We start from the raw sequence: 15,363 nt of genomic DNA, 5'->3' as shown, positions 1-15,363 counted from the left end.
GCACATGTGTATGATTTGATTTAAAGTTCTTTAACTTTTGAAGATAGGGATAAATAAAAAACAGAAAATATTTGATCAAAATNAAGGAAAAATTGTTTAAATAAATATGAAATAAAAAATATCAAAAATTTTTCTTTCATATATTTAAAAAAAAAGAAAGATACTAAAAATATACAAATATGATAATAATAAATAACACTTACAAGCTATATAACTAAATCGAAAGTTTATGTAAATATATATAAATAATAAAGCAATTTATATGTGCATATTTCTAAATTTCATATGTATATATAAATAGAAATACTTAGTTTTAGGAAGAAACAAAATTATTATTAAGTGCTTTATAATAATTTTTTTAATACTATTAATTAGATACACTTAATGATAACAAAGATACAAATTATGTTTACTATTTATTTCTTAGAAAGATTGAAATTATTAGTAATTTATTTTTTATATTACATATATTACTTTATGTATTTTTTATCTTACTAAAAGAAATAAAATATAGACATGGATGATTATTCGTATGATTATAATAATAAGCATAAGGAGAATAATGAATTTATAACAAATGATGGTACATATGATTATTCTAATAGGAAGAATTATGAAAATATAAATAATTTAAATGATGAAGAAGAAAAAAAAAATTCAAAAGAAAATATTTATTTGTTAAAAGGTGATAAATATGAAAATGTAAAAGAAAGCAATTATAAGTCTGTTGAAAGTTCTGAAAAAAAAAAAAAATCTGAAAATTTTTTGTATGTGTTATGTAAAAAATATGTAATGTTCTCTTTATATAGACGAAGTCACATTTTTTTAAGTATAATAATTGGTTATTTATGTTTTATTTTAATTGGTTTTTCTTTTTATTATAGCATGTTTGAAAAAAATGATTTTAAATTATTTAATAACTTTGCTAAACAAATAAAAATTTTAGACTATTTTAAATTAAATATAAAGCAAACAGGAGATATATTAAATCAATCAAGTAATGAAATTGGTAAAAACACCAAAAACTTTTTTAAATATTACAAGAAAGAAAAGGCAGCTACATTATTATTTTACATTGATGATAAAGAATTTGACAATAAGATATTAGATTATGATATTTTAAAAGATATTTTTTTTTTATTAGAATATTTTAAGCAGATAAAATTAAAAAATAATAAAAAATGGAAAGATATATGCAAGAATTTTGATATTCCATTTAGTAATACAAAATGTTTTGTATTAGGTCTTTTTAGCATTTCGGAACTCCAAGATGATAACTATGAATCTTTAAACAATTTCAATGATTATTTTAATAATTTAATAGAGAAAAATGAAGGTTCTATAAAAATTTTTTTTTCAAATGCAGTTAATTTTTTACCTCATTTCTTATACTATCCTCATACATTTAGTAAAGAAAAAAAAAGTTTAAATGATGTTGTATCAGATATACATGAAAACTTGCAATCTCTTATATTTGTTTTTAATTTTGATGATCATGCTGATGAATCACTGTTAAATGAATGGTATAAAGCATTAAATTTTTATGTTAAGTTAATAAATGAAAAAAATTTTAAAAATATTACCATAATTAATCCTGATTGCACTAAATTTACCCATTCATTAAACTACAATAAAGGATTAAAGATTGCTGTTATTAACGATCAGATTTTGGAAGAAAACGAAAATACCTCTTTAATTATTGGGATAAAATCAAATTATTTATTTATACTTTTTTCAATGTTATTTATTATACTTTATGTTAGAAAAGTGTCAAATAAACTGAAATATAAAGAAAAATTCTTTCTGATTATATCTGTATTTCATTTATCTTTATTTTCCTTTTTTTCAAGTTTTCTTTTTAATTTAATATTTCGGATAAGTATTCTAAGAATTTTTTTACTAAATTATTTTGTCTTATATTTCTTAAGTTTTTTGTTTTGTTGTGTTAATTTTTTTTTTTATAACAAATGTTTAGTAGCATGTTCGAAAAAAATTCTATTTAAATTAAAAAATCAGGAATATGATAACAATGAAAAGATAGATATGAGTAAGTATTATATAAGTGCAACATCGAAATCATTATATTTTGTTGGAAAAATTGTAATATTCCTTATAATTATATATGCCATAGGATTAACATGTACTTATACAGTTATTCAGAAGTTTTCTTTAAATTCATTATTTAGTTTAATTGCTTTATTTTTCTTCTATACATTTTTTTTTAATAATGTATTTGCCTTTTTGTGTTATAAAAATAACAAAACATTTTCTCAAATAAATTTTGAATTAAACGAGTATATAGTTGAATTATCAAAAAAGATAAACATTAATGAAGATAATGATATATTAAAAAATGACTTAGACAAAAATGATATTCAAAATATACATTCTTATAATATATTCAATATGATAAGAAATTTTAGTAATTTATATAAAAATGATAGAAAAATAGGTGATTACTCTGATAAAAATAAGGAAAAAAATGATCAAGATGAAATTTGTCTAGAAGACAAAATGGAACTTCAACAAAATATTAATTATATAAATAATAAATATGGGGAGAGTAAGAAGAAATCATTATATAATCCATATAAGAAAGTATTTTTACTACCTGTTATGTTTTTATTTTTATTTTTTCTAGCATTTCTCCTATATATATTTATAAACAATAAAACGAAAATAATTATTTATAGTTATATAAGCAAAGGTTCAATGGCAAAAATATTTTTGGAAAATTTTGAAAAAAAGGCAGGATATATTATAGAACCAGGTTATTTAGTTTTACCTTCGTCTTCTGATTTTAATTACGAAAAAGAAGAAAATATAGAAAAAATTATTAAATTAATCGAAAATTTGAAAGATGAAGAATTTATTAATGATCCAATTATTTCGTGGGTTAGTGCATTTAAGATTATTAAAAACGACTGCTTAAATATATATCCTTTTAATGATCATTATTTGTTAGAAGATCATAGGAATGATTGCAATAATTTTGTATCACAGAATTACAATGAAAAATTATATTTAAATCAATTAAAAGATATTTTTTGTAATGATGAATTAGCTTGTAATAATTTCTATCAAATAATTTATCAATGGATAAATTATAAAGTAGATAATTATTATGAAAGTTATCTTTTTCAAATTAGAACACGTTATCAGAATAAAATCAACGAATTATTGCCACAATTTCACACTATAACCCCTCATTTATTTCATGATAATTATATTAAAGTATACACAAAAAAAAAAAAAAAAATAAAATAATAGATTAATAAAAAATTCAAATAATAAGGGAACATAATTTAGTTACTCTTTTTATTATATATATATGTATGTTTTTTTATTTATTCAGATGGACAAAGAGTATAATATAAATAGCAGTAGAATAGGATTTATTTTTCATAATTATGCAAGCAATTATGAAAAAAATTTTAAAAATATATCAAAAATAAAAAATATTCTTAAAAATAGTAATATTAAAAATGTATATTTTTACTCAGAATCATACGTACTGTACAATCAAGCAATGAATTTTTTCAAAGAATATCAAAGTGAATTAATTTCCTATTTTTGTATATTTTTTATTTTATTATATTTATTTAATTTAATAGGAGTTTTAATTATTTTTCAATTTTGGATCTGCAATAACTTAAGTTTAATATATTTCATTTATTTTTTTCCTATAAACACTGACACACTGACATTCATTTTTCTAAAAATTACTACTGTAATATCAATATCTCACTATTTATATTCGACTTTATTTTTCAATGACGTGAAAAATAAACGAAATAATATAATTATTAGCATAAAAGAATCATCCCCATATTTGTTATTTTTGGCCTTATGTAAGTGAAAAAAATAAATATAAAATTTATAAAAAAAAAAAAAAGAATTACATAAATTTATGTTATTTCAAAAAATAAAATAAAACAAAATAAGTAATATAATAATTTAAGCTATTATTTGTATATCATTTTAAGGAATAGAACTTTTTATTGTATAAATAATTATTCATTAAGATTATTATCATAAAATTTTCTCCTTATATCTATATAATTATATTTCATTTATCATTATACATTAAGCAATTCTTTAATATATGCTTATTTGTTTTATATTTTTATTTTATTTTTTTTTATTATAATAATAAAAATACATAAAGTTAATTTTTATCTATTGAAATTATTTTTTCCTTTATAGATTTGATTAGTTTTAGCATTGAGGATTATGTTTCAAATGTTTTGCGCTTGTTAATTTTGAGTCATATTCTTTGGTTCCTTTTATATTATTTTACAATTTATTGTTTACATAAAATTTACATAAAAAGTGATTTATAATTACGATTTTCTTAATCTTGAATAATTTAATAAAAAAGAGCATACTTATGGAAAATATAATAAATAAAAAAAAAAAAACATATAATAGATGAATTAATGAAAATATATGATAAAAAAAAATATATAAATTTAAATTACATATGCATCTCTTTTGTTCTTATTCTATATATGTTTTAAAAAAAAATTCTCTTAAAAAAATTATTTTTTATTTTTAACAATACATATACATAATGTAATAGTATTCTATAAAACAGAATTTAAATAAAGAGCACTCATGTAATTAAAAATTGGTTTATTTAACCTAAAAAAGAATAAAAAAACTTAAAAAAAAAAAAAAAAAACTAAAAATATAGTACTTCCTTTGCACACATCTGAATAATAAAATGATTTTTTTCATGTTAAAACTATTTTTAATATTTAATTAATTTTATAATTAAGATGTATTCTTTTAAAATTTAATGTAAAATACATGTTTTTTTTTTTTTTTTAATGATATAAAGTAGATATAAGGGTTGTAGGGTATTAAAAAACGAAGTTTATTTTTTATAAGAAATAATTAAGTGCGTGGGAAATGTTCAAAAAAAAAAAAAAAAAAAAAAAAAAAAAAAAAAAAAAAAAAAAAAAAAAAAAAAAAAAAAAAAAAAACATAATTATAAAAATGTATAAATTAATGTAGTAAATTAAAAAAATTAAAAATTAATTATAAACATATTTCATTTTATTATTTAAAATTTTTTTTATATTGTATTTTAACTGTTGATAAAAATATATATTTTTCTTTTTTTATTTGAACCAGTAAATAGAAAAATAAAAGCAGAAAAGATAAAAAAAAAATAAGGTAAAAATTAAAAAAAATAAAATGATTTTCTGAATGTTTTCTTTTTCTTTCATTTTATATATATATATATATATATTTTTTTTATAACATAAAAGTTGCATAAGATAAATATGGCGACAAAAATTCGATATAACGTTCATACTACGAACAAGTACTCTGTTTTTGATAGTGATAATTCAGAAGAAGAGACTGAAAACAAAAATTTAAAAGAATCAACAAAAAATGAAAATAATGATATGTATGAAAAGATCATTGATAATAGCAACGGTAAAATAAGATAATTTATAACTTTGTTATATAATTTTATTTTTTATTTTTAAATTTTTACATCTCTCACAATTTTTCCTATTTTTCATTTTTTTTTTTTTTTTTCTTTTTTTCTCTTTTTTGTCCTATGTAAAAATTTTTTTATTAATATCTTTCTGTTACTATTAAAAATATTTATCATGCCTATGCAAAATTAAGAAGTTTATTATAACAAAACTGCATGAAATACAAAATTTTTACTAAAAATATCGCATCAAATTATTTAAATAAGATACCTATAATTTATAAAATACAAAAACTTAATATATATATATATATATTTTTTTTTTCTTTCTTTCTTTTTTGTTAGAAATTAAAAAGTCAAATGAATTAAAAAGTAACTCTCCAGTTAATAAAGAATATAATGCTAAGAAGCCAACAAATCAACATAATGATAGATATAAATTCACAATTCCTACATTAAATGAAGTAAATGAAAACAGTTATAGAAATTATCGTGATAATTTTCATTCAAGAGGTAACATAAGAAATAAATTTGCACGAAAGAGAGGTGGAGGTTATAGTAATGTACCAACAAGTGCTATTGGAAATAATAATTTTTATAGAGGATCTCGAAATTATGATTATAAAATGAATATTGATAGAAGGAATTATAATAACGCATATAATTATAATAAATTTGATTTTAGAGAAGTAATTAAAAAAGGAAAAATATATTATAATATTTATTAGTTTATACTTTTTACTATTTCAAGAAATACCTCATTTTTCTTACATTTACAAATATAATGAATATAATTATTTTTATATTTTATACAATATATGTATATTAGTGTTTTCTGTTTATTTCACTTTGTATATTTATAATTATTACTATTTTTGAAAATTTTTAATAGTAATTAGTATAATGCGTAATATATATAATTGATTTTTTTTAATTTTTTAGATTATTTTTATGTATATAATAATAATCATAATTTAAAAATACATATATTTTTTTTTTTTTTTAGAAGATGCATAATGAATATAATGAAAATAGTTGTAAGTATGATAATATAAAAAGAGAAAATATATTAGATTTAAAAAATAAGAATTGCGATGAAAATATAAAGGCTACTAGAAAACACGAGTCAGTTACTATTGATTATGATCTATATAGAAGGCAGCAAGAAAAAAAGTTAAATTCTAATAAAACAGTTGAAAGTACTGATAAAAAAAAAAAAAAAAATGAAATGAACAATGAAAAAAGTAATAAAATAAGTAATAACACAAAACGAAATGATATAGATGAGGAAAATAAAACAGATCATCCAAAAAGGAAAGCAATCAACGTTTATCAATATATTTTAGAAGAAGGGGGAAGGGTCGATAGAATTCCAGGGTTTCGTAGAAGTTTTAGAAATTTTAGAAAAGGAGACGAAAATAATTGGCCCAATAAAAATGAAAAAACAAAAATGCCAATTGATGAAAAAATTTTTAAAAAAAGAGATCCTCCTAATATAAATGACACAAGAGCTTTTCCATCTTTAACTAGTAAATAATATAAATTAAAAAAACTTTTTTTTTTCTTTTTTTTTTTCTTTTTTTTTTAAATTTTTTTTTGTATATGTATATATACATATATATGTATACATATATGCATAAATTTTTGTCCAAATATAAAAATTTAAAAAAAATGATTTTTTTAATTATTAAACTGAGATGAAACATATGTGAAAATTTTTTTGTTCAAAAAAAATTTAATAAAAATAGAAAAATTATTTTAAAGAAAAAAAAGAAAAACAGAGTAATAGATACAGCTTTAAGGCTTACACTTTAGATTGAAATGTATTTTCTAAAATATTCAAAATAAGTATATATATAAATATTTAAAAATTTTTCTTTTTTTTTAATCCACATAAGTTAAATCTTTTTAAATAATAACGCTTATATTTTTTAATTTATAAAATAAAATTTTCAATTTTGGTATAATATTTTGTTATTTTATATTGTCCTGATAAATTATATTACATTTTTTTCATAAATATTAAAAAAATAAATAAATCTATGTGTTTTTTTTTTTTTTTGTTTTAATAAAATATAAATGAAAAAAAAAAAAAAAAAAGAAAACATTTTAATTTTTTTTAAAGTTATTTAAAAAAATAATATATTTTTTTATAAACGACTGTAAATTTTATAAAAAAAAAAAAATTTAAATTAAAATTTTAAAAACAATTGGTACACATATATATAAATATATATATATATATATATCTTAACGGATAATTTTAATAAGGATTTTTCATTTAATCTTTTTTCTATGCTTATCTTTTCTCCATTATGATATTCAGAAGTATTTTTTTTTTTTTTATTTTTCTTAAATTTCTTAGTTTTAAATTCAAATTTTCTCTAATTTTTTTTTTTTTAAATTCCATTTTTTACTGATATTTCAAAAAAAAAAAAAAAAAAATAAACACTACTTTTTAACAAGGTATGCAGCTAACGAACTAAATTGATTAAGCCAATTGGGTATATCATTTTTATTTTCTTCTTTATTATTTACTTCATTCGTATTAATGAGAGAATTATTTATAAAAGACATATCATTACCTTGAGAATTAGAATTGTTTTTCTGAAGAACTTTTTGATTTAAAATATGTGTTTCACTTGAATAATCGTCTTTATTATTATTTTGACTTTTTGAAATATTATGGCTATTTATATTATCTTCGTTACCTGCGTTATTATTTAGATTGATTGGGTTATTATGAAAATGATAATTAGATGTATTAAGGTTGTTTTCTTTTCCTTTTAACATATCATTGTATATATTTATCATATTATTCTCAATAATATTTGAATTATTCATATTGTTATTTAATTTTAAATTAGAATTAGTAATATTATTATGCATATTACTCTTATTTAAATTTCCCAAATTATTTTGATTTAAATTATCCATATTTTCTAAGTTTTGCATCATTAATGATGGTGCAATTTTTTTATCTATATATTGTGGGTTATAGCATACAACTCCTATAAAAATATTATTTAAATTATTATTAAAAAATTCATTAAAAATAGGACTACCTGGAAAAATAATATATATATGCCAATCTTCATTTGTTGACGCTAAGCCAACTCTATCTTTGCTATTAAAATAATTTTTATAAGAATTGAATATATTTTCATCTTGTTCATTTTCTATTTCAAAATAATATGCAGCTTCAATTTTAGGTATGCTTTTCATTCTTTTTCTATGACTTATAACTATATTTGTAATTTTATTGTTTAAAAAATCACTGACATTTCCTTGTAATGCATGACCAATTATTTTTAAATTTTCTTTATTTCTCATTTCTAAACTTCCTTTCCATATAAAATTTTTTATATTATTAGATACATCGTTATTTAAAATAATATTATTATTTGGAATATTCGAATTAGCATGTATTGTTGTTTCAATGTTATTTATATTATCATTCATATTAAAAATATTTCCTTCATTTAAATTTGCACTATTTAAATAAGATATATTTTGCTTATCTTGTTGATTATATAAAGAATTATTTAAATTAAATGCATTCGTCTTAATATCTATGCCACTGTTATTAACACCGTTATTAATTAAATGCTGATTTGCAATTGGCCTATTAAAAACATGCTGAGCACATTGCCTCAAATGATCACACAAATATAGTTTTATTCTGGATGATTTATTTATCATATCTGTAATTAAATTTTGTATAATATTCTCAATCTCATTATTTTTATCTTCATTATTAAAATTGTTCAGTAACTTTTTTTCTCCGTAATCTTTTAATAATTTGTTAAAATCTAAGTTACTATTTATATTGCTAATATTATTATAATTAATATTGCTGTTCATATTTCTATTTCCATTATTAGTATTATCATTCATGATACCAATGCGAGGTCTTTTATTCATTTGCTGTAGTAAAAAAAATAAGAAAAAAAAAAAATTAAGTAAAAATATAAAACTTTATAGTGTATTATATGATAGTTAATCCTTTTTTTCTTATGTGAAATTTTTAACAAATATTTATATATCATATAAAATATAAAGAAAAAAAAAAAAATCTAAAATAATGTTAAACACAAGTAATAATAATATATATAAAAATATTATAAAATTTTTATAAATAATTTAAAAAAAATGGTAAAATAGAACTATAAATACGATACATACCTCATAATCTCGAAAATTTGTCTCTGAATCATTTGTATTGTTATTATCATCATTTAATGAACCATCCTGAATGTAAAATAAAATGAAAAAAAAATATATATAATGAAAACGAACTTTATATATTTGTATATGTATATGTTTACATTTCTTCCAATCCTTTTGTTATTATTCGGATATCTGTTAATGTGAAACTGGTTATTTCGATTTACCTTTCGATGGTATTTATTATTATTATTGTTTCCATTATTATTATTATTGTTGTAATTATTAAAAATATTACATTCATCATCATTGTTTTTATTATTATATCTTTTAAAATCTATTCTTAAAGCTCTCCCCTCTATATAAATATGTAAAAAATAAAATAATAATAAAGAAATAAATATAAACACAATAAAGTAATAAAAATATATATACCTAATAAACCATATGAATATAATGAAAAAGAAAAAATAAATAAGTAGTTCTTAAAAATTAAAATATATGAATAAAACAATACATGTACTTCTAATATTATAGATATGAAAAAAAAAAATGATATAAAGAAAAACAAAACAAAATGAAGAGAAAACATTAAATATTCTAATTTTTAAGAAGTAACATATATACATATGTAAATTAAATAATAAACATTACTTAAAATTTTTCCATTCATTTGCTTTAGACATCTTTTAGCCTCCTCAGGAGTGCTAAAAAGAACGTAGGCATAAATAGCATAAGGTCCTACATTTTTATTTACTTTAAGCTTTATACTTTCTATAGAACCAAATTGTTTAAATAAATCCAATAATTCATTTTCTTTTGTCTCTTTTGGTATATTTTTTACACATAAATTTCTTAATGCTTTATCATCATATCTATTCTCAAATTCTTTTTTACTAGCATTCAAATTACTAGTTTGATTTTGTATTTGTATGTCAGTCATTTATTCGAAGGTTTATATATAAAAATATAAGTAATTTAAAAATAGGGAAAAAATGAGTTTCTTGTCTCTTTTTTTTTAACACTATCAGAAAGAAAAAATTTATAATAAAAAAAAGATTGTATTTTTTTATTCATTAAAAACCAGGAAAGATTAACTTATTATAAATATTTTTTATGTTGCACAAACAAAAAATATTATGTTCTAAATAATTTATTTGCTAATAAAAGCAAATTATTTTGGGACTTTATTTTGACTGATATTTATTGTAATAAAAAAAAAAATAAAATAAATAAATAAATAACGTAAAAGAAAATATTTCGGGGGGGGGGAATAAAAAAAAAAAAAAAAAAGAAAAAAAAAAAGATAAATTTATTAGAAGTTATGTTGTGGCTATATTTGTAATCTTCAACAATTTTCATATTATGTATTTTCGTATCTTATAAACCAAAGAAGATTAGTCATCTTTTTTTTTATTTTTTTTTTTTTTTTAAATATATATGATAATATAAAGTGATTAGTATGTTAAAAATAAAGGCATATTCCATCAATAAATTTCTACTATTTCATTTAATATATCTGATATTGCTTTTCAAATATAAAATATATTATTACAGTTTTCTTGAAAATTGTTATATTTAAAAATTTTTTTTTATTCAATACAACAGCCTTATATATAAAACTCTAAATGATTTTTTTCAATGGTATTTTCTAAACAATATTGAGTTATATAAATATATACAGATTTTAAGAAAAAAAAAAAAAAAAATTAGAATTTTAGCATATATATAAAGGGTTATATGAATTTGAAGTGCTGTATTCAGTGATTGAAATTAAAAAAATGTGATTATATTTTTCATATTTTAAAAATGTAAAAATATTCATAAATATAAAAAGGTCAAAACAAACACAAATTTTTTAAATTTTTAATTCTTCCATTTTAATATTTTTTTTTTCCTTAAATGAATCAACAATAACTCACAAAAATAAAAAATAGTTTCATATGATATTTCTATTTCAATATAAAATATAAACAACTATATATTTACATATATATATTTATATTTATACTTTATATATATATATATATATATTTTTTTTTTTTTTTTTTTTCTAATATATATTTTTTATTTATATGCTCTTTAAAACTTACATTTTTTAATATAAAAATTATTTTATCGTGAGATTTTAAAATTATGAATCAAAAAAAAAAAAAATAAATAGCTTTAAAAATTATGAATTTTGCACTATAAATGTCATAGTTTACATGCATGGAAACGCACTATAAAAAAAAAAAAAAAATAATAAAATATATTATGCACATGCCATAAAAAATATATAAAATGTAAATAAATATTTTTTTTTTTTTTTGCAATATTTTATGTATACGGATTCAATAAATATAAATTAATCCACATGTATCTATGTTTAAAATTAGAAATAATATTTCTAATAATTAAAATAAGTGTTTTTTACGTAATTGATTTTTCCAATAAATTAAAAACTCCTAAATGTTAAGAAAAAAATTAATAGAGAGATAAAAGGTAGATTAATTTAACTTTCGAATCCTGTTTATTTTTCACACACAAAATATATTTTTCATAATTTTTTTTTAACAAATAAATAGCAACATCATAATTAATTTTAAAATTTTTGTAAACTTTTTTTTATTTTGAATTAAGAGAGAAATTATTTTTCTTTCTATATTTTATTCTTTCTGTTGTTTTACTGTTACAATATATTTATTTTTAATGAATTTAATTTCCTTAGAGAATTATATTTAATACGCATATATGTATATATAAATTTATTATTTCACATATTAAAATTAACATTATATTTCCCAAAAAAAAATATACATTTTTTACATTTATGTAAAATTATATGAAACATTTCTTATAAAATCACATGAGGAAACAATTATGGTATTAAATAATTAAGGAATTCAAAAGGAAAAACATGTATTTAAAATTAAATCATATAAAAAACATTTACATAGATTTTATTTAATTTGAATCTAAAGCTAACTATAAGATGAGAAAATAATATTTTTTTACTTACAAATAAAAAATGTATATATGTAATGAAATTTTATAATTAAAATTACTGAAATAATATATTTTTTTTAATTATTCATTGTTTTGCAAAATTTTACACAATTAATAGAAACAGCTATTTAACTTACTCTAAGGAAAAAGAGTAATATTTCCATTTAAACAATTAAAGTTTTATTTTGTTTTTCATTTTATTAAATCATATTAATATCATTTAAATTTAAAAGAAAAACAAAATTACGAAAAGATGTTAATAAAAATTATTATCTTTTTAAGTTATTAACAATCGTTTTAAGAATACTCTTTCGATACCGAATTAAAAGAAAATATTAATAAATAAAAAATTAAAATTTTTGTGTTACACATTTAAGTTAGTATGGAGTTTTATAATACATTAAAAAAAATTTAACTTTTAGCAAAAATAATAAATAGTTACATAAAAAAAATATATTTTTAAAAATGTATTAAATTCTTGAATATTACAAAAAATTTCTATTAAAATTTTAAAACAAACGTTAATTATGTTTAAAAAAAAAATAAAAGGGGGAAAAAAATTAACACCATTAATCAAAATGTATATGAATAGTTAAAATATTTTCACTTTGCAAATTTATTTAAACAAAAAATATAAAACCTAAAGTTTAATTTTAAGTTTTAAAATTAAAAAAGTTTTTACATATTTTATTTAATATTTTCTTTTTTTCAAATTTTTATTATACGAAACGCATGAATCAATAATTCTCTTCGAAGCTTCTTTATTAATTGTAAGAGATCTTTCTTCACTAATTTCATGATTCTTTTCTTTTATTTCCTTCATTAATGCTTGTACTCTTTTTAATTCATTTTTAATAGGGTGATTATTTATAAGATCTCCGGATATTTTTAAATATGCATAAAAAAGTGAACAAATAGAATAAGCAAGAAATGAATTATAATCAGCATATTCAACAGGGTTCAATTCTTTTTCTAAATCCCTTAATGAGTAATTTTCACTTAATAATCTGAAATTATTTTGGAACTCTTTAATGGAGGGATTTAAACTTTTTACTATTTCGAAATTTTCTTTTTCCTTTTCATATTGTATATCTCCCTTGCATTTCATCGATTGACTTTTTTCATTTTCGTCCATTTTAACTAAAGAAAATAATAAGTAGATACTATAACAAAAACATAAATATTTCAAGTGAAAAATAAACAATTAAAGAATTTTTTTTTTTTTAAAAGACTTAAAATATAAAAGAGCATATAGTATTTTTAAGAACTTTTTGAATAAGTTCAAATTTAAATTTCATTATTAAAAAGTTCAAAAAGTCATATATTTTCATAATTATTAACCCATATGTTTTAAACTTAATTCAATAATTCATTACGTAAAATTATATTTAATTGCATATAACTTTAAAATTTTATTTAATTTCATATATATTTATTATGTTGTAATACTTTGATAAAATTTTATGATTACAATATGCTACATATTTTCTTAAAAATAAAAAAAGTTTGATACAAATTTATTTCAATGTATGAAGCGTTCTATTATTATTCAATTAATTTATATAAGTATCACATGGCATCTTGCATTCTATTTTTTTATCTTCACATTAAAAGTTACTATGTAAAAAAAAAAAATCATGAACTTTAAAAATTTAGGCATTTATATGAAATATTTCTGTTATATTTGAAAAGTAAAGCCATAAAGTAATTTTTACATCCTATTTTTAAAATTTTCTTTTTAATCTTATTAAATTATTTTTATCGAATAATATAAAAAAAAATTGAGGTAAATATAAAAAATGAAATGATTGATAAAATATCTTTATAAAATCTTTTTTTAAAAATATTACAGAAAAAAAAATGTAATGAACTAAATAAAATTTTGAGCAATTTTTTTCTTTTTTTTAATTTTTTCATAAGATATTTTTTTTTTTTTTTTAAAAAAAAACTAAAAAAAAAAAAAAAAAAAGAAAAATCCCAACGAAATTTTTAAAGGAATTAAAAAGTGTTTGATGTATTATATATGTTTATGTATTGATGTATCTACTGTTATAATATAAAAATTATTTTTGATATAATTTTTTATTTTTATTTTATTTTTTATATTATTTTTCTATAATTTTTTTGTTGTGTAAAATATTTTCTTTAGTATATGTTTTATGATACATTAACTGTTCTTCTTAAAAAATTTTAAAATTCATATCAAATTAGAATAACATAATAAAAAAATATATTTACATTTTAATGGATTTAAAAAAAAATTATATTCAAATATAATATAAAATAAGAACTACTATTCTACATTATATAATATTCTTAGAAAAGAAAAATGTAAATTATTTAATTGAATCCATTTTTAGAATTATTTTTTTTTTTTTAATTTTTTTATCAAAAAGGTAATCTTACTTTTTTTATTTTTAATAATCTTTAAATTCATAAAATTAAAAAATAGTATGCTTATTATTATTTTATTTTTTTTTTTAACAGAAAATAATTAAATATAACATAATTTTGTTTTTATAAAATACAAGATTTATACAAATATGTAGATATATATATTTTATAGTACGTAAATATTTACTTTTATATATAAAAAAACATGCATATAAAATTCCCTTTTTGATAAATGGATTATTTTATAATTTTTTACATAAGTTAATTTTATAAGAAATATTAAATAAAAAGATAAATACAAGTGATGCTTTGAGAACAATTTTTCTTTCAGAAAAAAAAAAAAAAAAAAAAAAAAAAAAAAG

The 15,363-nt window shown here is 17.4% G+C and overlaps 4 protein-coding genes across 4 annotated transcripts; 2 read left to right on the top strand and 2 right to left on the bottom strand.

Annotated features, from left to right (window-relative positions):
* Window positions 1–516: 516 nt before the first annotated feature.
* On the top strand, window positions 517–4,343 carry PGAL8A_00205000 (conserved Plasmodium protein, unknown function; the record flags this gene model as incomplete). The annotated part of the gene is made up of 3 exons (XM_028670747.1): window positions 517–3,234; window positions 3,356–3,851; window positions 4,207–4,343. The coding sequence occupies 3 exons, from the start codon at window positions 517–519 to the stop codon at window positions 4,341–4,343; spliced, it is 3,351 nt and encodes a 1,116-aa protein (XP_028527469.1).
* A 948-nt stretch (window positions 4,344–5,291) lies between these two features.
* Window positions 5,292–6,989, top strand: PGAL8A_00204900 (conserved Plasmodium protein, unknown function; the record flags this gene model as incomplete). The annotated part of the gene is made up of 3 exons (XM_028670746.1): window positions 5,292–5,448; window positions 5,798–6,141; window positions 6,459–6,989. The coding sequence occupies 3 exons, from the start codon at window positions 5,292–5,294 to the stop codon at window positions 6,987–6,989; spliced, it is 1,032 nt and encodes a 343-aa protein (XP_028527468.1).
* A 914-nt stretch (window positions 6,990–7,903) lies between these two features.
* Window positions 7,904–10,562, bottom strand: PGAL8A_00204800 (RNA-binding protein, putative; the record flags this gene model as incomplete). The annotated part of the gene is made up of 4 exons (XM_028670745.1): window positions 7,904–9,379; window positions 9,638–9,703; window positions 9,847–9,977; window positions 10,274–10,562. The coding sequence occupies 4 exons, from the start codon at window positions 10,560–10,562 to the stop codon at window positions 7,904–7,906; spliced, it is 1,962 nt and encodes a 653-aa protein (XP_028527467.1).
* Window positions 10,563–13,298: 2,736 nt separating this feature from the next.
* On the bottom strand, window positions 13,299–13,742 carry PGAL8A_00204700 (conserved Plasmodium protein, unknown function; the record flags this gene model as incomplete). Its single annotated transcript, XM_028670744.1, has 1 exon — window positions 13,299–13,742. The coding sequence occupies one exon, from the start codon at window positions 13,740–13,742 to the stop codon at window positions 13,299–13,301; it is 444 nt and encodes a 147-aa protein (XP_028527466.1).
* Between the last annotated feature and the right edge of the window lie 1,621 nt (window positions 13,743–15,363).

The sequence above is a fragment of the Plasmodium gallinaceum genome, assembly GCF_900005855.1.
Source record: "Plasmodium gallinaceum strain 8A genome assembly, contig: PGAL8A_v1_76, whole genome shotgun sequence".
NCBI lineage: Eukaryota > Apicomplexa > Aconoidasida > Haemosporida > Plasmodiidae > Plasmodium > Plasmodium gallinaceum.
Note: the sequence above shows the minus strand (reverse complement) of the source record. Positions and strands in the feature narration are given on the sequence as shown.